Source organism: Pterocles gutturalis, unplaced genomic scaffold (genome assembly GCF_000699245.1).
Source record: "Pterocles gutturalis isolate BGI_N339 unplaced genomic scaffold, ASM69924v1 scaffold23961, whole genome shotgun sequence".
In the NCBI taxonomy this organism is placed as follows: Eukaryota; Metazoa; Chordata; class Aves; order Pterocliformes; family Pteroclidae; genus Pterocles; species Pterocles gutturalis.
Window position 1 is genome coordinate 1 of NW_010098497.1, and position 23,350 is coordinate 23,350.

General features: G+C 37.6%; 1 protein-coding gene across 1 annotated transcript; it reads left to right on the forward strand.

Moving 5' to 3' along the window:
- Window positions 1–1,568: 1,568 nt before the first annotated feature.
- On the forward strand, window positions 1,569–14,907 carry LOC104459934 (BTB/POZ domain-containing protein 9-like). Its single transcript, XM_010073338.1, has 7 exons — window positions 1,569–1,736; window positions 5,680–5,890; window positions 6,608–6,971; window positions 8,354–8,618; window positions 10,415–10,634; window positions 14,154–14,328; window positions 14,848–14,907. Exons 1-7 carry the CDS (start codon window positions 1,655–1,657, stop codon window positions 14,905–14,907), a joined length of 1,377 nt encoding a protein of 458 aa, XP_010071640.1. The 5' UTR covers window positions 1,569–1,654.
- Window positions 14,908–23,350: the final 8,443 nt, after the last annotated feature.

The following is a 23,350-nucleotide window of genomic DNA, read 5'->3' on the forward strand; positions in this document are numbered from 1 at the left end:
GGGGCCTGCTTCACCTGCCAGCCCCCCTTCCTGCTGCCAGACCCCCGCCTGCCCCATCGCTTTGCAAGACCCCCTTCTGGCCTTTTTTCTTTTTTTTTTTTTTCTAATTTTTTTTTTTTTTTTTTTTTTTTTGTCAATGATAATAAATACTTATAGTAGCTCAATATTTTGGCGCTCTGACAGTACACGCAGTATTTTCACGGGTTCCTCGGGGGTCTTAGCACTTAACTGCTCCTGCAAGTTATGCGCTGCTGTGATTCATTGAAATACTTGTGACTTAGAAGAAGCTGTCGTATTGTCCGATTTAAAAACCCCACAATTTGGTGTTAACTTGTTGGCAGTCTGCCTGTAATCTTGCTCGCCCAGCGATGCCCTTTGCTCATGTTGATTTTAAAACGCAGCACACAGACCCCTCCCAAAGCCCTGTGCTGGGATCACCTCATCTTTTATGTGTTTTAAGATTTAATTTCAGCCTATTCACAGTGGAACTGTGTTGGGCATGTCTTCTGTTACAAATCTGTAAATCAGGCGCTGGAAATGTGCTGTTCCCTTGGGGTCTGTTCACTCACGTTTATCTAAAACTTACATGAATTTTCATAAAAGGCTTTTGAATATATTTTGATAACACTAGCCAATTTGATAACATATGTTACTTACAGGAACAAATATTTACATATTACATGTTATTCTGCAAAACTAGAAGATGATCTTTGTCAAATACCTGTCAATTTCCTGCATTTAGGAGCTTGTTACTTTCCAGTTCATGAGAATACCTGGAAATACTTTGTCTTTCTTCCCCTTCCTTACTCCCTTAAACATACACTTTAAAGGAGGTTTGAGTCTGTTTTATGAGAGAGTTCATAGAGCAAGGTATCATCTGTTTAGCAAATTAAATACAGTTTATTTTTCCTGCTGGCAGGTATAATGGGAAGAATAACAATAATTTATACTTGTTGAGAGAGACTCATTATGTTGGTTATGTATTTAAACAAATCAAGCCTCTATATTTCAGTGTTTCCTCACCCTATAGTTTTGTTTTGTTTTCCTGTTTGTAAAATTAAAGGTTTGCACAGGAGAAAGATCTACAACTGCCTGAAGTATTGTGAAAAAAAACCAGCCACCAAAACCCTCAAAACCTTCAACTAGACAAGAACAGTTGGGGAACTTTGGATGTGTATATGGAATAAAACATGTGTAATACAGTTTGTATAGACCTAGTTTAATTAGGACACCTGTGTGGAAAAACTGTGTTCTCAGGGCCATTAATGTTGTTGCAGGAATGTCAGGATGAAATTTTTGTGGCTTATAATAAACAAATGAATGACAATATGTCACCGTCTTTTTTGTTGGTTGAAAAAAAGGAATGGTCCAAAGTAAATTATGATGGCTCAAAAAAAATTTCTAATTCTAGGTTCTAACGTTATTTGAAGTTTTCCCCTTGAATGGAGGGATTTTTTTAAGAATTTATTTCTGCAAAAATTTTATCTGAGAAATGTGCATCTCGCTCACTTTCGCCATAGGCTACACGCCCCCAGTTTCTGATGGTGTATATGTTATGCATTGTTTCAGGAAATGGTGCAGTTGTTGCTGTGCAGCTGCATGTTGCTGGATAGCGTTTCTGTGAGCTTGCTGTTGGATCTCTCTGCTGTTCACTATGGCAAAGAACCCTAATTTTCAGGAAGTTGGTCATCTGCCGACAGGCTACGCCCACTGTAGATCTTCAGAGAGCTTTACTGGTGAGTGGACCCATGTATTGTCTTGAGATTTTAACTTAAGGGCTTTGTTGTGTATCGTTTTAACCGGGTTGTATGGAGGGCATGAATACCTATTTTATATGGGTGTTAATAAATAATCTGCACTTAGTACATTGTTCTTTGTATGTAGCTAGACTTATTCCTCCTCTTCTGTCAGAGGAGTATGTCTTTGAACAGATCCTAAGATGTTAGCACTATAGTGCTTAAAGTAATGGGAACGTGTTTGCCGATGAGCAGTGCAGAACTTCCCAGATGCTTTTGAGTCAGAATGTTTTTGGTACCCAGCTGTTGCTTGGAATAATGTCATTCAGTGGTGTGGTTGTTTACCATTAGCCAGAGCTAACATCTGCTTTCCTCTTGCTTCTTTCACAACAGAAGGGTTCGAGATGAGACTTAGAAGTTCTGTGAATTTCAGTTACTTGGTCTTTCATGTTCTGTCTCTATAAGCTGGTCCTGCATTGGTTAGGTTATTATTGTTGGATACTAAGTATCAAAATATGTGGGTTTTTTTTTTCCCTTTCTGTTGCAATTTTCACTCATAGTCAACTTCGTTATTTAGAAGTACAAAGGACCTTCTGTTGAGGGTTCTGACAGAATCGAAGTGTTTACTTGGGTTATACTCTGGGCATGTTGAAATATTTACTAAAACCTCCTATTCCCTGAGATGTTAGCTTATTATATCAGAACTTATGGGAACAAAATATTTTTGTATGAAAATACATGTGTATATCCGTTAAAAAAACAAACCATATGATTTGAAACAATGGTATGTTTGTCCATTTACTGTCCCACCTACCACGTTCTGTCAGTCTATGGTAATAGAAATTGTAATTAAAATAATATTTTGCTGGAATTTATTTAAAGCATAGCAAAATATTTTATGTGTTAATGAATTATAAAACATTGAAATATTACTCAAATCCCTTCCAATCAACTGAGAACCAATCCTCTCTAGATTAAATAATGGTGTAAAAGAATTATATTTAAGAAAATTCCCTTTGTGTAATTCTGACAAAATCTGTATTATGTTGCTTAAGGTACAAACTAGATGAAAGAATTAAGTGTTTCAAGGGTATGAAATTATTTACTCAGTGATTATAATCCAGATTTATTTCATAAAATTTGTAATTCTAGCAGTAGTCTGTTTACTTGCTTTTATTTCTAAAGTTTCAGTAGGGTTATCAGTTATGTCTTCCCGTGGGGTCTAGGCAGAAGTGATTTGTAGCCCTTCTGACTTAACAGATGCCTTTTTGAGATTGTGGCAGGTATAATGGTGTCTCAGACTCCCTGAGAAGACTGTTTTGTTTATTTCTGTGGAGTGAACAAAGCTGCAGCAGCTGACTCCTGAAGCAGTTAATCAGCTCTGAGTACCTCCTGGAAATAGGTTATGGTGCTGGCGAGAGGCTTCTTAAAGGCTTAACCTTTAATTCTGAACTTGGTTAAGTGTTTTTCTTTGACCACCAGGAAGAGTAAACACCCGTATTCTGTGAAAGAGATGCTGTTTGATGACAGAAGGTGCTCCCGGCAGCATCTGTCTTTTTTAAATCATAAATAGCATTTTGGGTTGCGACTAGAAAAATATATGTTTAGGTGTACAGGGAAGTTGTGAGCTCATAGTTGCTTGCCACAACTAAAGCAGGATATTACTTTTTACTTCCTCAAACAAGAAATGTGCAGATAATTTCAAGGGTTGACTGAATTTATACCATTAATTAATCCAGTCTGGGAAGATCTGAAGTCATGTATTATTTGGCTCTATATTTTGAGGGCAGGACTGCTCTCACTGGGCTGCTTTATATGGAAAATCCACCGTACAGACAAAACTTGCGTTGGAAATGCATTGTAGTAAACAAATGAGTTTGAGTGCGTCTTCAATGGGTGTAGAAAAATGTGTAATTAAAAATGGATTTTAAAACCAAAGTGTGCCTGTACTTGTACACGTACAAAGTATCCTAAATGAACTTCCCTGATCAGTCAAAATCGGAGCTAGCAGAAGAGGGATGGTACAGAGCTGCTTGATAATGTAACTCAGACGTAGTTGGGTTGCCTGACTGTTGTGGGTGAAGATCGACAGCAGCAATTACAGACTTGGAGGGTACGGAGGTCTTGGAGGAGAACTGAGGCTTGAGATTTGCAGCTGAGTAACAAATTCATCCTTTTGTTTGCTCCTTCGGTGTGATAAAACGTTTTGTATTTTGAGGACGTTTCAATGTCACTGTTTTATGTAAACTGTCAATTATTTTGTGCTAAATATTATTGCTGGTATCAATAGATGAGACTGGACTGATGTGAGTTAAGTTGATCTTGCTTATTCCAAAATACAAGTTATGTATATCTTGCATGAATCTGTCCAGGAAGAGTTCTCTTAGCTAATTGCAAATTAACCAGTGCAAATGGAAGAAACAGTGTGTTCTGATGAAAAACCTTAAAGATTAATCTACTCCCCTGTCAGGAGAGAAGAATGACTGTGCAGTGTTCTGTGTTTCCATGGTCAGGCTGGCTCCAGTGTCTCGGCCAGCATTGCTGGTTCCCCGCTGGAAGGGCTGCCCGGCACAGGGCTGCTGATTCGAGCAGCAGAGGCAGCCTGAGGAAAGTTGGGGCTTTGTTCCTGTTTGTGCTGTGATCTGTATTATCAGTTCAGTATGCTGTATTTTTCTTAAATGCTATTTTCTGTTTCTGTCACTTTTTCTAGTTTAGTTCAAAGTTCCTTGATACGATGTCTCTACAGTATCTTGATTTCAGGTTGAGTGTTTCCAGGGGTTACAGAAGTGCAAATAATGCTTACCCCCATGAGCATGTGTTGTCTTTGTTGAAGTAGAAATGACTGGAAACAGATGCGTATTTTCTCATAGTACTTTAAAAATGTAGCTTAAAAATGCGTTCATGTAATGAATGTTTCCCCTGAAAGGTTAACGTGTTAGCTGTGCACAGTATGGCCTCATCATTGTCCTGCTTCTTGTGGTACACCATCTTTCTTCAGCACTATGTGCCCATTTTGAAGAGTGGCTAGTCACTGGAGCACAGGAGGTGTCCCTGAAAATACGGGTGGTTATTATCTGAGACAGCCAACCTCTTTTTATTTAAAAGTAGCCAAAGCGTAGCAAGAAGGTAATTCAAGACCTCAGTTCTCCTCTGGATGCTCTTGCATCTACGGAAAGCCTTTGTTGCTGAAATAAACCAAAACAAATAAAACTAAAATCTTTTGTGAATTAAGAAGTAACAAATAATTCCATGGAAGATGTGACTAATGCATTAATGTATGTTGTGCATTAGTGGGCAGCCTTCTGCTGTCATGACTGAGAGGCGTTAGGAGCTTTATTTTCTTACATAGATGAGGGAACAAGAAGCCATCAAGAAGACTGAGTGGAAAGGGTAAGAAAATTGAATTGTACATTGTAAAGCTTTGCTCTTTGACACACTTTGTTATGTATTAAAAGTTATCCCAATTGTTTATGTTCTTCCAGTTCTGGAAAGTTGATTGGAATTCTGCAAAAACACTGATGGTTTTATTCATCGCTGATTTTAGTAGAGACTTGGGAATTAAGGCTGTGCTTAATGGGTCAAATTATTTATTTCTTTATGTGCATTTCAATTCAGATAAAATTGCTTTCTAATGGTAACTTTAATTATAATTGTTTAATTTTTAATTCCTTTTGTTGGAAGCTTTTTATTTTAAGTAAATGGATTGACAGAACAACAAGGTGACAGAATTCTCTGAAATATTTTTCTCTCATCTAGAACTGTTGATGCAAGCTGCATCGAGTCCTGTTGTAAATGAACTTTAATAGAAAAACTCTTGGTTTTGTTTTTCTTTAAATATATGGTAACTTACATTAGTCGCTTTTTTTGTGATTCCATCTAGATCTCTGTCATTTTCAAATATTTGTGCCCTTTGTAATACTGGTTGTTTTCTTTTTCCCTTTAGGCTATCAATATCAGCATCCCTCCAAGATGAGTAACAGTCATCCGCTTCGTCCTTACACAGCTGTGGGTGAGATCGACCACGTTCACATTCTGTCAGAGCATATCGGTGCTCTAATGAATGGGGAAGAATATAGTGACGTTACCTTTATTGTAGAGAAGAAACGTTTTCCGGCACACAGAGTGATCCTGGCTGCTAGGTGCCATTATTTCAGGTGAAGTATAGCTTTTTGTCAGGCTCGTGGGAAATTTTCATGCAGATAAGATAAACATTGTTTCTCGATGAACTTTTCAGGGTGTAATCATCTGTCCATTGTGTGACCTTTTCGGTGGGAATGTTTCCCAGCACATCAAATCATGGTGTCCAAATATAAAAAGATAAATACCATGTCATGATGTTATTCTTTTGACCTTCATTAAATTGGATTTTGAAGGTAGTTTCACAAATTCAAGAGAAAGGTAACTTCAGAACAGAAAAGTTCTGCTGTAAAATTGTTTTGATTTCTCAGAGTATGGGTGGTGTGCTTCTATGGAGTGTACTCAATGTTGATGCGTTGGAATTGAGTATTTAAAGAGGTCTGGCTGATACAGGTTAGAACATACATTTTAAAACTAGGAGTAATACTAATCCATCTTTTTTAAGAACTGGTCATTTTTCACACTAAATGTAATTGTTAGAACTTCCTGATAATGTTCTTCCAGTTAATTTTGTCAGAGGGATAAGGTAATAAATAAATTGTGAATGCAATTTGTGCTCAGAATCTCTATCATATTTTTAAAAATAATTGAGAGTACTTTGATTTTTCTCAAGATTCAAGATTTCATCAGAGTTGCTGTGTGCTGGGTTTAGAGTAAGGAACAGAGGATCAAGAATCCCAAAATTTGCTGATCTGGCACTGTTATAAGTTTCTGAAATTTTGTCTTCCTTATAGAGCATTATTGTATGGTGGAATGAGAGAATCTCAGCCTGAAGCAGAAATTCCTCTCCAGGACACCACTGCAGAAGCATTTACCATGCTGTTGAAATATATTTACACTGGTCGTGCTACACTACGAGATGAGAAAGAGGAGGTTCTCCTAGACTTCCTGAGCCTAGCACATAAATATGGGTTCCCAGAACTGGAGGATTCCACGTCTGAGTATCTTTGCACAATACTTAACATTCAGAATGTCTGTATGACATTTGATGTTGCCAGTCTGTATTCCCTTCCCAAATTAACCTGTATGTGCTGTATGTTCATGGATAGAAATGCCCAAGAGGTGCTCTCCAGCGAAGGCTTCCTGTCACTTTCTAAGGTATATCTTCTGTTTGTACTTTTTTTCCCCAGGAATGTTAATTTTAATCTGTGTACAACTTCATGATAAAATACTAATGTGGGCATCAAATACGAGTTTATACTAGTGAAACTGACAGCTGGAAATGTTCAGGCCAAGTGAACTGAAAATCCTGGTAATCTGTTCTGAAGTTTTTAGGTGTTTAATTTTGACCAGTCAGTATAGCTAAATGTAGTAAGTGATGGAGTATTCTAAAAGGTGGGAGCAGGCAATGATTTCTTAATTTGTCTTTTTTCATCTGTTCTTGAAATGATATAATTTGGTTTCTGAATGCTGCCCAGGCGATATAAAGGAAAAATTGGAAGATAGCAGAAGATATTCCATTCTATTGATTTCTTGATAGAGGTTGCCTCAGTGGTGTGTGATTTTTCTACTGTGTAAGCTAAAGCATTCTGGAGTGCTGTGATTTATATTGCTGATTGTCATCATGTTCTGAAATTGCACAATATGATGGTGTCGTAGAGCGGTTGGTTTTTTTTGTGTATTGGTTTTGTTATTGTTAGATGCATAAATATTTGTGCCTGAGTCAAGCTGTTCTATGGAGTTGAAATTTTCCACTTACTCTGGAGTGGTCTCTGAGCTGGACGTAATAGTGCCAGAGTGTTTTCAAGTGGTGTTCACATGAAGCAGCAGAGCCTCTTGAATGAATTATGGTTTAATTTTTTTTCTTAAAGTGTTTTTAGTGGAAAAGTTGTGACGGGTCTATTCCTTGAATAAGCACAAGACACTTTGCTCTGCTAACTTACTAGCTGTGTAGGGAAAAAAATGGGTTTTTTCTCTCTTCTGTACTGTCATGCACAGTTTGTTAAATCTGATCTCTGAGAACAAATTATGAATAAAGAAATTAGCAAGTGTCATTCATAGGGAAGTATGTATTTTGACATCTTTGGGATAGCCGGTCCTGGTATATATGAGAGATCCCAAGTAGCTAGAAATGGTTTAAAAAGTGATTCCTAGTCACACTTTATTTTTCTAATCAGTAGTCTTATACTAGCCTAAGTTTAAAGGAATGCTTTGAACTATACTACCAAATCCCCAAATAATTTTTGTGTTCTAAAGTAAAGTTGAAGCACCAACTGGAATTAAATTGATTTGAATAGTTCTTCACATTTGAATTCTGACGTATCTCTCCCAGTAGGTTTGTAATATTACCTATTATTTACACAATGGATGCTGTAATTCTTGCATAGGTAACTAAAACAAACTGCAGTTTCAAGTAGTCACTCCTTTGGAGATTATTTTTAATAACTTCGAGTTAAGATGCCCATTAATTTTTGCTTGATTTTAATTTTTTTCCCTTTACAAAAAAAACAATTTTTTTTTCCATTTGTTTTCTTTTCCAGGCTGCTCTTCTAAGTATTGTACTGAGGGACTCATTTGCAGCTCCAGAGAAGGACATTTTTCAAGCTTTGATGAATTGGTGTAAACATAACCCCAAGGAAAACCATGCTGAAATTATGCAAGCAGTACGTTTGCCACTAATGAGTCTAACAGAGCTCCTGAATGTTGTAAGACCTTCGGGATTGTTGTCACCTGATGCCATCCTCGATGCCATAAAGATTCGTTCTGAGAGTCGGGACATGGACCTCAACTACAGGGGAATGTTAAGTAAGCATCAGGGTTTTTTTTGGTTGTTTTTTTTCTCATTTAGTGACTATAGTTGTCTGGAGGATATGGGGCTTACATAATGAAACACTTTGTTATGTACTGCTCTTGCCATTTCTATTCCTCAAATAATATTAATTAGCGTATTTTCTTGCTTTGTATCTCAGATATTGCTCCAACATTAATGTTGTAGTAAGAGTGTATTTTCCTAGAGGAAGTTCTATTTTAATAGAAAAACTTTTGCAAAAACATTAAAAATAAAAATGTGTTGGCTGCAGGATATATGATGTTTAAATGATTTTATGTTGATGGTGGCTTGTTTTCTACTTCATGAATATTTTCCTCTTTTCCCCACTACTTATTTTTCTCTTCTTCTTTACGTGCTTGCCCAAATAGTGTAAATAAGCCTAAAATGTGTGAGAAGCCTTTTGTTTGACTTTTCTCTTGTGGTCTCTATTAATTCGACAAGAATATCTAACACTGAGCTTTAGAAAGATATTGTTAGTTTGCTATCTAATGTGAGATTTATAGAGTGTATTTGCCCCACAGCAAAGAATAAAGTTAAATATCCTTTGAGAGCCTCCACCGTAGTCTGTCGGTCATGCATGCTGAGCCCTGAAATGAGAACTCTCTCAGAACTGCCTATCTCCTTTGTTCTCTCTTAGAAGTTACAGATATTAATATTTAAACTTAGGTGTTTAATATTAGGCTATTGTAAAAGTTGCGTCATGCAAGACATCTACTGCTTTGTCAAATGAATAAATTTGAGAAAGTTAAATGATGTTTTCTGACTTATCTGCATATTTATGTCTCAGTGCTCCTAATCTCAGAATTTCTAGCTATGTCAAAAGCACAGCTTTTTACATCATTGCATTTCTGTGTTGTTTTAGTACTAGTTCAGGCTCTTGGGACTTTCTCTGTTTGTGGAAACATTGTCAGCCACTTGCAGTTTCATAGTTGTGCCTTTGATATTTTCCTGTATACAATACAGTTAGAATTTTACTACTTCAAGTTAATTTTTTTAGATGTTAGACTTAACATCCTGTTGAAATCCATAGGTCTGTTCCCAGCCTGCCTGAAGAGTTCAGGGGCAGCTTTTCATCATTTGGCTTTCAGATCATGTTTTCTAGGGTCTCTCCTCAAATAAGACTGTTAAAAATGTCTTTTTAACAGGGTGGTTCATCAATGTATTATTTGGGGATCATTATCCCCAGTTAGCTTGATGGATGATCTGTTCCTAGGATGTAACAGGTTTATTACTGTGAAATAATGCCATAAAAACTTGCTTTACCACATTGGTTCAAAACCCAAGTAGGCAAAAGCTTCCCATTTCACTCAGGTTCATTTAGCTTTGGAGAGTTCCAGGAGCTCGTGTAGCTGTCAAAATAGCTTGTGTAGCTATACCACTGTATATTCCACTCTGCAAATTCATAATGCATCCACATCTTGAACATTTGATACGATTTCTAGTTTCTTTCCACTTAAAAAAACAAAACAAAAACCACACCACCAAAAAACCCCAACCATTGAAATAAAAAAAAAGCTGAAAGAAAGGGGAAAAAAAAATCTATTAGAGGCATGGTGAAAGGTTGATGACAAGCAGAGACGTCAAATGAAATGGAAGAAGCAAAATTTCTAAAATACTTTTGTACTTTTTTTTTCTCCTTGAACATGTTTGTGGCCAAGAAAGGATACTGGCAGTAAACCTTTGTTCTGACCTAATAAAGTTCATATTCAGAACATCTAATTTGCAGTATGAGAGTGTAAAAAAAGAAATTATTATTTCCTTTTCTTCATAGTACCAGGGGAAAATATTGCAACAATGAAGTATGGAGCACAGGTTGTAAAAGGGGAGCTGAAGTCTGCTTTACTGGATGGGGATACTCAGAACTATGATTTGGACCATGGCTTCTCTCGCCACCCGATCGATGACGACTGCCGCTCTGGAATTGAAATTAAACTGGGCCAGCCGTCAATAATCAACCACATACGGATCCTCCTGTGGGACAGAGACAGTCGGTAGGTGCCAAGTTGACATAAAAAGGGAAGGTAATGCGTTTTGTACTGCTGATAATACAGGAATGTGAAATACTCATATTTTATAGAAACAGTGTGAAACAATGGCAAGGTTTGTTTGAGAACACTTACTTAAATGCAGTTTTGGCTACTTACATGCCAGCCCATATTTTGTGATACTAAACTACTTCATATTATCTCAATTTATTTTCTATGTCTGTATTCAATAGTTTATATTGCTAATGAAAGTTTATGTAATTTAAATTATTTTAATTGTTTCTGTTTGCCACATTTTTTTTTCACTGATTTTCTACTGCCTTTAGTTTGAAAACTATTCTATTTCTTTTGCAGAAACCGTATTTTTTACATATTTACATTCAAAACATTGAAGGAATGTTTGTTCATATTTTTTTCCATATCTCAAAATTGTTAAGAAATAACACACTTTGACAATAATTCAGAGATAGTAAAATTTATTTAGAATGTGAATTATCAGCTAACTACAGGAGTTGTTAGAAGCCACTTCACGGTGAGACTGGTGAAGTATGAACTATCGTGGATGCTTCAGCCAATTTTTGCTCTGATACTTTAGATTACTGTGGAATGCATGAAAGGTCAAATTGTGCATATTTAAACAACTGAGCGGCTGCTTAAGTAGGAAAATTGCAACCTTCTTTTTATCTGGCAAATTGAATATATTAATTTTATAGTTTGCCATGACAAAGATTTTACGATTTAGTAGACAGCTCATGCAGGTATTCATATGCAATTTTCTATTAAAAACAGTAAAACAAGCTACTTATATTTTTAACACATCATTACCTTTCTGATAAAAGATTAATTTTATATTACTTCCAGACTAAGAGTTTAGAATTGCAAAACACTTGCATTTTGTTTTCTTAACTAAACCGTGTTCTCTTAGAACAGGGTGTACTAATATTTTATTGATTTTTATTTTTTGTAAATTTAATTTTCAAATATGAATTACAGTTAATAATCATTCAAAACAAACTGCAGGTATTTTTAGTTATTTAGTTGTCTTAAGTAAACTCTCCTGATTCAGTTCAACTGAAATTTATGCTTCTCCTCTATTCCTTTTGGAAAGATTGAAAAGTAAAGCTTTGAAGGTACAAGGAACTACTTCATACAGTATTATACTACTTGTCTCAGAAGAGCAACCAAATTTATAGACCAATTATCAACCAGTTTTATAAAATCTGAAAAAATATTAGAGAGATATTCTTGTTTTTCTGTGGAACATTTGCTATTGGAGTTTCTTTTACTTTTTATCAGGTGTGGTACCTGAATTGTCAGGGTTTTTTCTCCCCAGTAGCTTGACTGTCTAATATAAATGGAAAAGGAAACGTTTGCAGTAGGTTGTCCAGTTGTGGGCTCCTCGGTATAAGATACTGGCATACTGGAGTGAGGTCAGCAGGACACCAAGATGATGAGGGCTTGAGCACACGATGCACTAGGAGATGCTGAGAGAACTTGCTGTTTTAAGAGGAGAAGGCTTAGAAGGGGGAACTTCTTGCTATCTTTGCCTATTTAATGGAAGAATATAGAGAATACAGGGCCAGACTCCTCTTACAGCTGTGTGCTGGGAGGGCACAGAGCAGTGGACACAAGCAACAAGATAAATTCCTGTTAAATATTAGGAAAAGAATTCATAACAGGGTGGTTGAGCTTGGGAAGTGTTTGCACAGAGAGGTTATGGATAGCAGCCCTTGGAGGTACGCAGAACTTTGCCAGCCAAGACCTTGAGGAACTTGCTCTAAGATTGTCCTCCCTTTCACTAGAGATCATTTCCAACCTGTATATTCTTTTAGTCTAAAAATTGCAGCCACTTATCTGCATCTTTCTCATGGGATACATTAATAAAGTCTCCAAAAGAGATGTTTTAGCAACTGTACAAGCACCTGGTGGCTTCTTCTTGAACATCTTTTTGAACTCCTCATTCATTTGAACTGTGTCTGTGAAGCTCTGGTTTATTGGATATCTCTGTATAGATAACATAGATTCTTAACAGAACCAAATACAAACTAGCAGGTGTGTTTTGCACCCTTTAGAGGTGTTATTAACAGATGAATCTTAGATGTAAAAGTGATAAGGAGACTAGCTGTCCAAATTACCTCTGCAAAAAAGATGCTATCTTTAAGAAAAATAAAAGTCATGGTGTTGTGTATGATAATGGAACTGCATTTTTGAGACAATACTTCTTTGCTTCGTACCTTTGGAAACCAAAAAACCAGCACGTTATGAAATTACATTAGTCTAGAGGTGGTGGTGTGAGAATCCATAAATTCACTCCACTTGGAGGGCAGTCAGTCAGTAACTTCTGGATGCAAACTACTCAAACTCTAAAATGCTGGAGCCTACTTTGGTCAAATATGCATAGGCTAGTAAAAATAATATTGCTAAAACACAGTGTACTTGTATGGGTTGTGAATATTGCACATCTCATCGGTGTGAATGTGAAATCTTATTACCCAACTGACGTCTTAAAGACTCTGTGTTACCTTCCTCACTGCATAAATTGGTATTAATACAGTTCTCTAACATTTTAAGAATTTTTAAGCAATACCACTTTAGACATCTACCCCTCTAAGTCCTCAGCAAAAAATTGGAAATATTAACAAAGGCATTAATGTTTAACAAAAAATGTCTCTGTAGAACTCCGGAAGAGCAACTCTTCTTTTAGAAATCAGTGTGAAAGGAGGATAAGTGCTAACACGGTGCTGTTGAAATGCTTGTGAATGTTGCACACGAGTACATTAAGAGAAAGAAAATATTCTTAAACATATATTTAATGATTTGCTGATCCACAAGTGGAGTTTCTACTTCACTTTAAGTATCACTGTTGTAGGTATGATATGGAAATAGCTTTGCTTTCTAACAGCAAATCATAAGCTAAACATAATTGATAAGCAAGAGGAGGACACAGGTTATGTTGGTGACATTTTTTATTTTTGATCAGGTAATTTTGGGGTATGTCAGTAAGTAATGACAGGCTTCACAATGTGTCATGAACAACTGAAAGGGTCGGAAGTGAAGAACAACATCTGTGAGAAAGTGATCATAAAGTAAATTTGCTTTTTTCAAGTGAAGGGTTTGAATGTGCATTTTTGATCTCCTAAATATTTTTTTCTTTACTGATATTACAGTAGAAATAATCACTGGTGTTTTAGTTTTATTCCATGAAGAAGGAATACAAATTATTATTTTTATGACTGAGTTGAAAGTCTCCATTGTATTTTTTGAGGGACAGTGGTCTCATCTAATGACTGCAGATTGTGTTAGGATGGTCATTCTGAAAACATGTCTAAACATAATTGTATGTGAATTTATTTTCAAAGATAGTTTGAAAATAGGGATTTCTTTTAGATATCTTAGATACAGGTCTGTGGGTAGGAACAAACAGCCTGATTTTCAGCATAAGTAAAATTCCAGAAGAAAGTGTAAAGTTGAGTACCTAACATGTGTCTGCTGGTATTCTAACCAGTGTTTTTTGACACTCCATAGGTCTTACTCCTACTACATTGAAGTGTCCATGGATGAGTTAGACTGGATTCGGGTTATCGATCACTCTAAATACCTCTGTCGGTCTTGGCAGAACCTGTATTTTCCTGCCCGTGTCTGCAGGTCAGTTCATCAATGTCGTGTTGCATGGCTATCATTAGATAATGTAGAGAGCAGAGTAAGTTGCTGGGTTTTGCTACTGCATTATGTCTTTCTGATAATGTATGATATACACAGCTTCCATCAGCTATCTTCAAAAAGATCTTAACTAAAAAAAAGTTGTCAATCTTGGTGCATGCTTTTTTAATAGAAATGTAGGTGATAAATTGCAAGCATCTGGTTTTGGAAACTCTGGTGCTTCCATCTCTAACTATGTATCTCTCTCCCCTTTTTTTTTTTTCTTTTTTTTTTTTTTTTTTGAGTCATACTGAAGCTGGTGTGTTTTTTTTCACTTAACAGTAAACATCATTCCTTAACTGCCAAAAAATGCATTTACATACTTGCTATAGAACTTGGAAATATGCTTTTATATGTTTTCTGTATTTTCTGCTGTTGCATTGAAAGAGCGTTTCAAACAGTTGTGAAAGAGTGAAAGGGGAGAGTTAGGGCTAGGGAGGTTTGAGCAACGCTTTGTGTAAAAACAAGGCAGCTAGATGGGCTTGATCATTATTAAGGTGATGATGTCTTTTTACTGTAGGTGCTTGGAATTCTGGAAAAAGTTTATAATCACATTGAAGCTGTCTTATCCAAAACCTGAATAGAGTTCATTGATAGAGAGGCCACGATCTGCAGATTCCAAAGATGTTATCATCATTGGGTTTTGAGTCACAGACCCAAAGAGGAAATGCCCTGTATTGTAATAATTATTCTGTAGACACAAATTTTAATCAGCACAGCAACTCTTGGAATCCCCAAGGAGGGGAAATACCTTGTTTTTCCCAAAGAATGACCTTTCTCTGATCTTACTGCTCTGCCACGTGGGATTGCTGGCAAGTAGTTGTAGTCTATGAGAAAGAGTCTGGCGGGTCACTTGTGTGGCTCTCCTGCTCAGATAACTTTCTCAGCCTCCCTGTCCTTTAGTAAGCTCATACTGAATGTAACTGACTTTAAATTTATTTTTCCTTATACAAACAAATAAATTCTCACCTTTTCCCCAGAAGTTTAATGATTCTGATTTTACTGTTTTCTCTTTCTGAAACGGTTGGCGCTGTCCCTTGGTTTGTGTGTGTATCTGATAAATTTTCAGTTAAAGCTGTCTGTGATAAGTCATCTAGCAATGATGGAATGCCTCACGGAGTTTGTAGGTGTTTTACATTTCCTGGGAATGTTTTGTGTGTGTGTGACCTTAACTTGGTGCAAAGGGGATGGATTGTTTTCGCTTCCGTCATGTTAGCAAGAAGATTCAAAGAGGTCTTGGGTGTCACAGGGGGACTTCCTTTAATCCTCTTTCAGAAAGGCAGCCATTCTTTGACCTCATCCAAAGACTTGTCCAAAAGCGATTTTTTTTTTTTTTTTTTTCTATTTCAACATCAGTTTATCTGTTTGTCATCCCCCCTCAGCTGTCTTCCTCTGTGTGTGTGTGCGCTATGTTCTGACAGCCTCATTTTCTGTTTTGGTGAAGGCTTCTGTAGCCTTGCCTGAAAGTGCAGCGAGGGAAGAGTGGAGGGGAGGACGTTATTCCAGAGTTTAGGTTGGTGCCTTGCTCATTTTTTGGCACAAAGGACCTCTTGTACATTCTAGCTCTCCGATGATCTCTTAATCCTCTCTAAGTGTCTTGCCTTCTGTTGGAGGAGCAGATTATCAGGAGGGAGTTAATTTCTTGTGCTCTTTTTGTGTGTGTAGCTAGATATTTTCTACTTCAATGCGTGCATGAGCGCACCTGGAAACCTCCCCCTTCCAGTTTTATTTTAGCAGATATTCAAAGTACACAGTTGGCAAGGTAACTATAGTGCAGATTTCCTTATCACATAGTCCTCATGCCTCTAATTTTTCCTGTTCTTCACCATCATCCCCTGTTATTTTCTACAAATCTCTCTTTATCATATCCACAAAGTGGTGGGGGATTCCTTGGAGGTGCAGCTACTTTGAAGAGCAAGTGAAAGAGCTAAAGAGAAAGTCATGCAGCAGCATAAGTTCATGAATATTTATTGTTAAGGAACAGTGACCTTAAGGCAATACAAGTTCTCAGTTGTGAGTCAACATGATAATTCAGGGTAGTTTAGATAACACTGTTCTGTAATCTCTCTTTACGTCACTGAATTGAAGCCTACATTGTGGTGAGAGTGCATTTGCTGCTCAAAAGTAAAGGAGTGTGGCTATACTTTCCTGTCCTCGTTATATATTTTTTCCTGTAAATAAGAAGAAAATCTATTTGAAATGTAAATAGAGACCTAAAATTGCTGACAAATTTTTGAGGAGTTCCACTTTAAGAACTTTGTATTTATTTATTTATATCGATATGAATAGTTCGGTCTGCCTTGAAGGTTGGCTCTGCTTTGGTCAGGAGTTTGGACCAGATGACCTGCAGAAGAGAGTATTTGCACCAAGGAGGCTATGTACACATACTTATCAGTATTGGAGACTTTTATTTATCTGGCTTTTAATTAGAAAGAAATAAGTAAGGGGTACTAAACTTTTTTTTTTTCTGTCTCTAATTTCAGGTTTTTGTGGTTATATATTTAAAGTAGTTGTTTACCTAAATGACTTAAACTAGGTATTTCTAGGATACTAAAGTACACAAACCAGAAATCCTAAAATAGGTAGCAGTGCTTTGTCATCTAAAAAGAGGTGATCTACAGTGTGTGAGCACAAATTTAAAATAGGAGCTAATAAGAGATTATGTCAGAATGTATTCTTTTATTTGATGTTCTGGTTTTGCAGATAAGTTACGCATGCTTATCAAAGGGCAGATATGTCTTAAGTGTTTTGTATACTCTATCTAGAAATAAATTGTTATCAGATTATCAACAGGTAGTTAAAAAACCCCATTTATTTCATTTGAAGACATAAATGGCTGCCCCATTTTTAAAGACTATAATGTAACTCAGCAAATCACTTACATTTATTAGCACTGAGTTAATCACTACATTCTTTACATGCAGAACATTTCCATATTGCTCAACGCTGCTCTGTTGTATACTCTTGAGCCAGTGGGACAAGTCCCAGCACCAAAGTTTTCCTGTTCATGGGCAGCAGTACTGAGGAGTGCATTGCAAGCATCATGCTTTGCTCTGTCTTCTCGCTATTAGTTTTAACATTTATTCCCTTTCTGTGTTAGTGATGTAGATAGTAGTGTCTTTGCAAGCAGCAGCTTCGGGAACAAGCAGGGATTTTTGTAAAGGTTTGTATGCATTTTCAGCAGAAGATGATGTACTAAGTACCCTTCACAGTGCAGTTTCTTACCAGTATAGGTTTGAGATAGGTGGTGTTTTGGGTTATTTATTTAAGAAAATTTTATTTTAGCTCAAAGTGCTTTATGACCGCTGTATAGGATGACATTTTGAGGAGCAACAAAGGATTGGAGACTAGGGTTATTGGCTGTGGTTTTTATTTACACACAGTTTTTCAAAGCAAGGGAGTAGAACATGCCGGATTCTGTTCACGTTGTTGAAGGACAGGCTGATACACGAGAGCAGTTGTTCAAACATAGACTATGAAGAGAATATGAGCCCTGTAACATTAGGCAGAGTTAGTTGCCTTTTTGAGTTACCTTTCACATGAATATCAGTTGTGCAAGGTGAGAGCTGTCAAGGCTGAACTAACGTGCTCCCCTGAGTTGTAAGAAGCTATTCAGACATTTCCACAGGCGTAGAAAGTGATGGAGTGGATCTTCTATTTGAATGTACGTCGCTTGGTTTTTTATTTGGTCTTTTTGAAAACCTTTCACTTTTCTCTGAAGTGAATCTATCAATTTTCAAATCTGCAATCAATGCGTCTTTCGCTCTAGCTGGATGAAGAAACAGCAACCTTCTGGCGGTTAGTTGTTAAAAAAAGTGATTAGTTTATACCACAATGAATTAAGACCAGTTCAGTCTCCTTAACAAGTCGTTTGTTGTCTTATGAGTGTTATAGTCTCTATAATTTTTTAATATGTGGAGCACTGTGGAATATTCACAATAGTGTTAGAGGCATTACTCTGCTCCCTATGAAAGATAATTTGTACTGGACAAAGCAGGTATGAAGCCATCCGAACTGATAAGGCAGAATCAAGTAACAGGATTATTTACACTCTTTTCCTCTTCGTTTTACTTACTTGTATGCTCCTGTCTATGTTTTAATAGGTTCAGAATACCTTTTGCCAGCCATAACCTTTGTCTAGATTAATAGATGGAAAATGGAAGGACAGTGACCAAAGACTCTTGAAATTCTGTAATGGAAAGGGGATGAGAAGATTATTTGTGCATTCTCAGAGACAGAAGAGGATTTATTTGTGATTTGTAGGATGTAATCCCTGATTTAGATGTACAAACTAATTTGTACAAGGAAGATTATTTCTTAGGCATTGAAGCTTAGTATAAGAGGTGAGAGGGTGTTGCTGTATTTTGAGGGTTTTTTTAGTAAGAGAAAATGCTAGGCATGATACCTGGGCTTTTTATTGACATAACTGTATTTTAGAAAGACTTTAATTTTTAAAAGACAGTATTCCACCACCTTTAAAAATTGATATACTATGCAGAAAAAGCAAATAAGAGAGCAGGATTATAGGGTGATTTTTTTCTCTTTTAATACAGTACTGTATTGTGTTTTTAGAATTTCTTTTGGTCCTAGTTTCATTGTGGTTATACAGCAATTTTCATGTAGAGCTGAAGACTTTTGGAATCCTGTTGTAGATCCTGTTTAATCCTGTTTTGTGTCAAGAAATCAGTGATAAAAATCATAAGAGCTGCTTGTAGGGTGTTTGTAACTCATGTGGATATCAATTTGAATATTAGTAAGTAACAATAGTTCATTAAAAAAAAAAAGGCAGATTTCATATAGAGGTAGCAGTCAGAGATGTGATTCTAAGCCACAGCTCTCTTTTTGGGATAAGAAAGTGCAAATACATTAAGTGAATGTTAATAACTCTAAAGATCTTTGAACAGGCAATGCTGTTTGCTGTTTTCTGTCTCATCCTTCTCACTTCTTTCTTCTTTTCTTTTTTGTTTTGTGGCTTCATCTTTTTATCTTTGTCCTAGACCAGAAATTTTGGAGGACTTTATTTAAGCAATTACAAGAAAATGAAAAATTTTGAGAGGTCTCAAAATAAGTCAAATGTAGCCACAAGGTGTCACTATAACAAAAGTTTGAAAGACTTAATTTCTTTCTGTTTAAACTCCTCTAGTTTATGCCTACTGTATATTGTGCTTGTGTTCTAAACTTGAAATTTATGGAAGCATTCTGATTTGCTGTACTTGCTCCCTCTATTGCAAAAACAGAGATGGTACATTAAATCAGAAGGAAAGTCTCAATTAATTTGCCAGGTTTCGTCTGACATTGGATGATGCTGGATTTTAATTGGAGGAGTATTTGCCTAACCAGACCAATTTACAGTTTGAAAAGTAATGCTATTTCGTCAGTATTCCAGAATTTGAAGGTGGTAATGAAAAGGGCAAGGGGCCAGTTTTTCCCTGCATTTGCTGCTCTTTTATTCTTACCTCTTCTTGAGATATTATCGTGTGACTAATCAAAGAGAAATATTAATTAATTATTACTGCATAAGTTTTTGTTCCTCAAGCATGTTTCTATTGAAAGAACTGATAGATGTCTGTAGAATAATGCTGTGAATGTGGGAAATTATTTAAGCATATTGTTTTTCCTGTTTTTTTAATTTGCTTTAAATTGAAAAATGTTGAGGTTTTCTGATACTAGTAGGTTGAAATAGTAGTGCAATAGTATGTCTAAGGGCTCCATGTTTCCCATAAAATACTTGGCTGCTGTGGAAAGCATGGTGTAGGATTAGTTTTACTTTAGAAGGTGTAGTCGTGCATTAAATGTATTTATCAGTGCAGAGATAATTTCTTGCCTTTCCTTTTATTAAGCATTGATGATTTTGGGTGGGGTTTTTGTTCAGTGCTTCAGCAGTTTTACTACTCATGCTTACACCGTTTGTAATCCTCTCCCTGCGTGGAGACAAATTAAACTGTAGACCTTGTCTTCTGAGCATGGCAAAAAGAAAAATTTAAGAAGAGTAAATGTTTCAGTAGTAGTTCTAAACTAAGAGATATTGGTAGTTGTGCACAGTTATTTTGCAGATAGTGACGTGAAGAGAGATGATTTTCAAGTATAGGCTAGACAGGATTTATTTTTTTTTTTTTTAATTCTCTTCTTGGTCAGGCAGCCTCAGATACCCGTGCTTTGTACTGGTGATGATGCAGTCATTTTATTTTTCTTTCCACTTGGAAGAATCACTCATTGAAATTAGTTACTGATGTGGCAGCAGTGTGTCACTTTCGGCATTACCAGTAGGTCTCCGACATCCTCATCATCGCATCATGGAATGGTTTGGGTTGGAGGGGACCTTAAAGATCATCGAGTTGCCACCCCTCTGCCACAGGCAGGGACATCTTCACTAGCCCAGGTTGCCCGAAGCCTCAGGATGCCCATTTTGCAGTTAATCCTGTGCTTGATGGAAAATTAGTGATTCTAATTTGTCAAAAGACTTTCTGAATGCTGTTGAGTGTCAGAAGCTGTTGAAACACGCGAGGAGTTCACTCTGGAGGAAACAGCAGGTGAAGCGCTGTCCCAGGTACTTGAAATAAACTGAGGAGGAAGCAGTGTCTGCAGATGTGATTCAGCACACTAGCTTTTTTAAGCAAGTAATTCTGTGTCCTCTCCCTGCCTCCCATGGAGAACAGTGGTGTTTAAAAACAGCACATAGACATCCAAAAGAGGCTTTTGAACATTGTTTTAACTTAAAATGCAACTCTGCTACATCTCTGACCTAATTGAAATACATAGACTAGGAGTTGCTGGCAGGAGCTCTGGTAAGGCGTTCAGTCAGTCTGAAAAGCATTTGAAAAATTTGCCATCACTAAGTCATTAATATCCTTCTTGCAAATGGAATGATTAAGCTTGGGCAACTGAAACGATCCTTACCTTAGTTACCGCGCTTGAGAAATACAAATGGTTGCATAGGCAACACGTTGATTAGTTACTTTATTTGTACTGTGCTTTGGGAAGCATTGACTATTGTGTAAATATTTTATTTCTAACTGTGCAGATATGCTAATGTTTCAGAGTTTAAGGAAAAAACACCAAGCCTTGCTGCACAATGCGAATTAGCTTTTCTTCATTTCTGGATAGCTGAAATCTTAAAATCTTTTCCTAATTCTAATACTGTGTGTAATACAGTGATAATGTAACAGCCAGCGATAAGTAAAAATTATCTTGGTTTGTATTACAGAAACATACTGGAAGTAAGCAATTTTGAAACGCCACTTCAGACCTTTGAGGGTTTTCACTGACGTTATTTTCACAAATCAATTTTCACTGCAGGCATGCAGTTTGGGTTTTTTTTGGGGGGGGGCGGGGGGTGGCAGGGAGAAGAGCTAATCACTCTTTCTAGTAGAAGGTGATCATATTGAGTAATCTTTATTGCTGTGTTTCCAATGCCATGCTTTTTAACTTTGTGAGACCCAAGGAAAGTATTTCCTGAAGTCTCCATCTTAGTGGCTAGGTGCTGCGTGATTATCTTTCTGTCTTTCAGTGTTTAAACCTTTTTTTTTTTTTCCCAGTATGTGTTCAATTGGGCATTTTTTTCTTTTTCTAAGATAAAGTGATTGTCTCAGATTTTTTAACCAATGTAGATGTACTGGGTTTGTGTGGCAGGGTTTTGGTATTAGGGGGAGGTGCTACAGGGTGGCTGCTGTGAGAAGCAGCAGGAAGCTTCCCCAGCTCCATGTCGGAGCTGCCTCGGGCCAAGGCCGAGCCCATCAGCGATGGTGGATCTGCCTCTGTGATAATGTGTTTGGGGGGGGCGGGAGACTGCTGTGAACCTGCAGCAGAGGGAGGAGTGGGATGTGAGAGAACTCTGCAGACACCCAGGCCAGTGCAGAAGGAGGGGAGGAGGTGCTCCGGGAGCCATGGCGCAGCCCATGGTGAGGCGGCTGTGCCCCTGCCGCCGCGGGGGGGAAGGTAATGGTGGAGCAGAGATCCACCTGCAGCCCCGGAGGACCCCACACTGGAGCAGGTGGATGCACCCAAAGGAATCTGTACCCCCATGGGAAGCCCACACTGGAGCAGTCTGTTCGTGCAGGACTGCACCCCACGGAAGGGACCCACCCTGGAGCAGTTTGTGAAGAACTGAAGCCCGTGGGAAGGACTCCAGTTGGAGAAGCTTGTGGAGGACTGTCTCTCGTGGGAGGGACTCCACACTGGAACAGGGGAAGAGTGTGAGGAGTCCTCCCCGAGGAGGAAGGAGCAGCAGAGACAACGTGTGGTGAACTGACCACAGCCCCCATTCCCCCTCCGCCTGCGCCGCTGGGCAGGAGGAAGAGGAGAAATCAGGAGCGAAGTTGAGCCTGGGAAGAAGGGAGGGGTGGAGGGAAGGTGTTTTTTAAGATTTGGTTTGATTTCTCATTATCCTACTGTGATTTGATTGGTAACAAGTTAAATGGATTTTTTTTTTCCCCAAGTCCAGTCCGTTCTGCCCTTGAGCATAATTGGCGAGTAATCCCTCCCCGTTCTTGTTTCAACCCATGAGGTTTTACCTTCTTTTCTTCCAGTTCTCCTCCCCGTCACGCAGGGGGGAGGTGGAGGAGTGATGAAGCAGCTGTGTGGTGCTTTTTGGCAGCTGGGCCTAAACCACAACAGCAGTAGGTCACCTACAGAGGCTCAAGAAAGCTGTTGCCTCATCTGGGACAGTGTTTATGGATTTAAAAGATCCCTTTCTTCATTTCAGGCTGTGTATACTTTCAATCTTAAACTTGCATTGCTAATTTCAGCTTGAAATGTGGTCCTGGAGGTATAGAAGCTCATTTCTCTAGAGGTATAATCAATAGCATATTTCATTAAGAACTTCATCGAGGCAGCTTTTTTCTTCCCAAGTTCTTGCTCTCTCTGCCCTAGCAATTTCAGTTATCCTAACCTAAAGAGCCTAACTCAGCTTTGAGGAAAAGCAAAAAAGCTAATGTGCATTTAAGCTGTTGATGACAACCTGCCAGACAGCTCATCCTCTGAAAATGAGTATTTGTCTGAAAAAGTGTGGGTAGAGGGGTAAATAT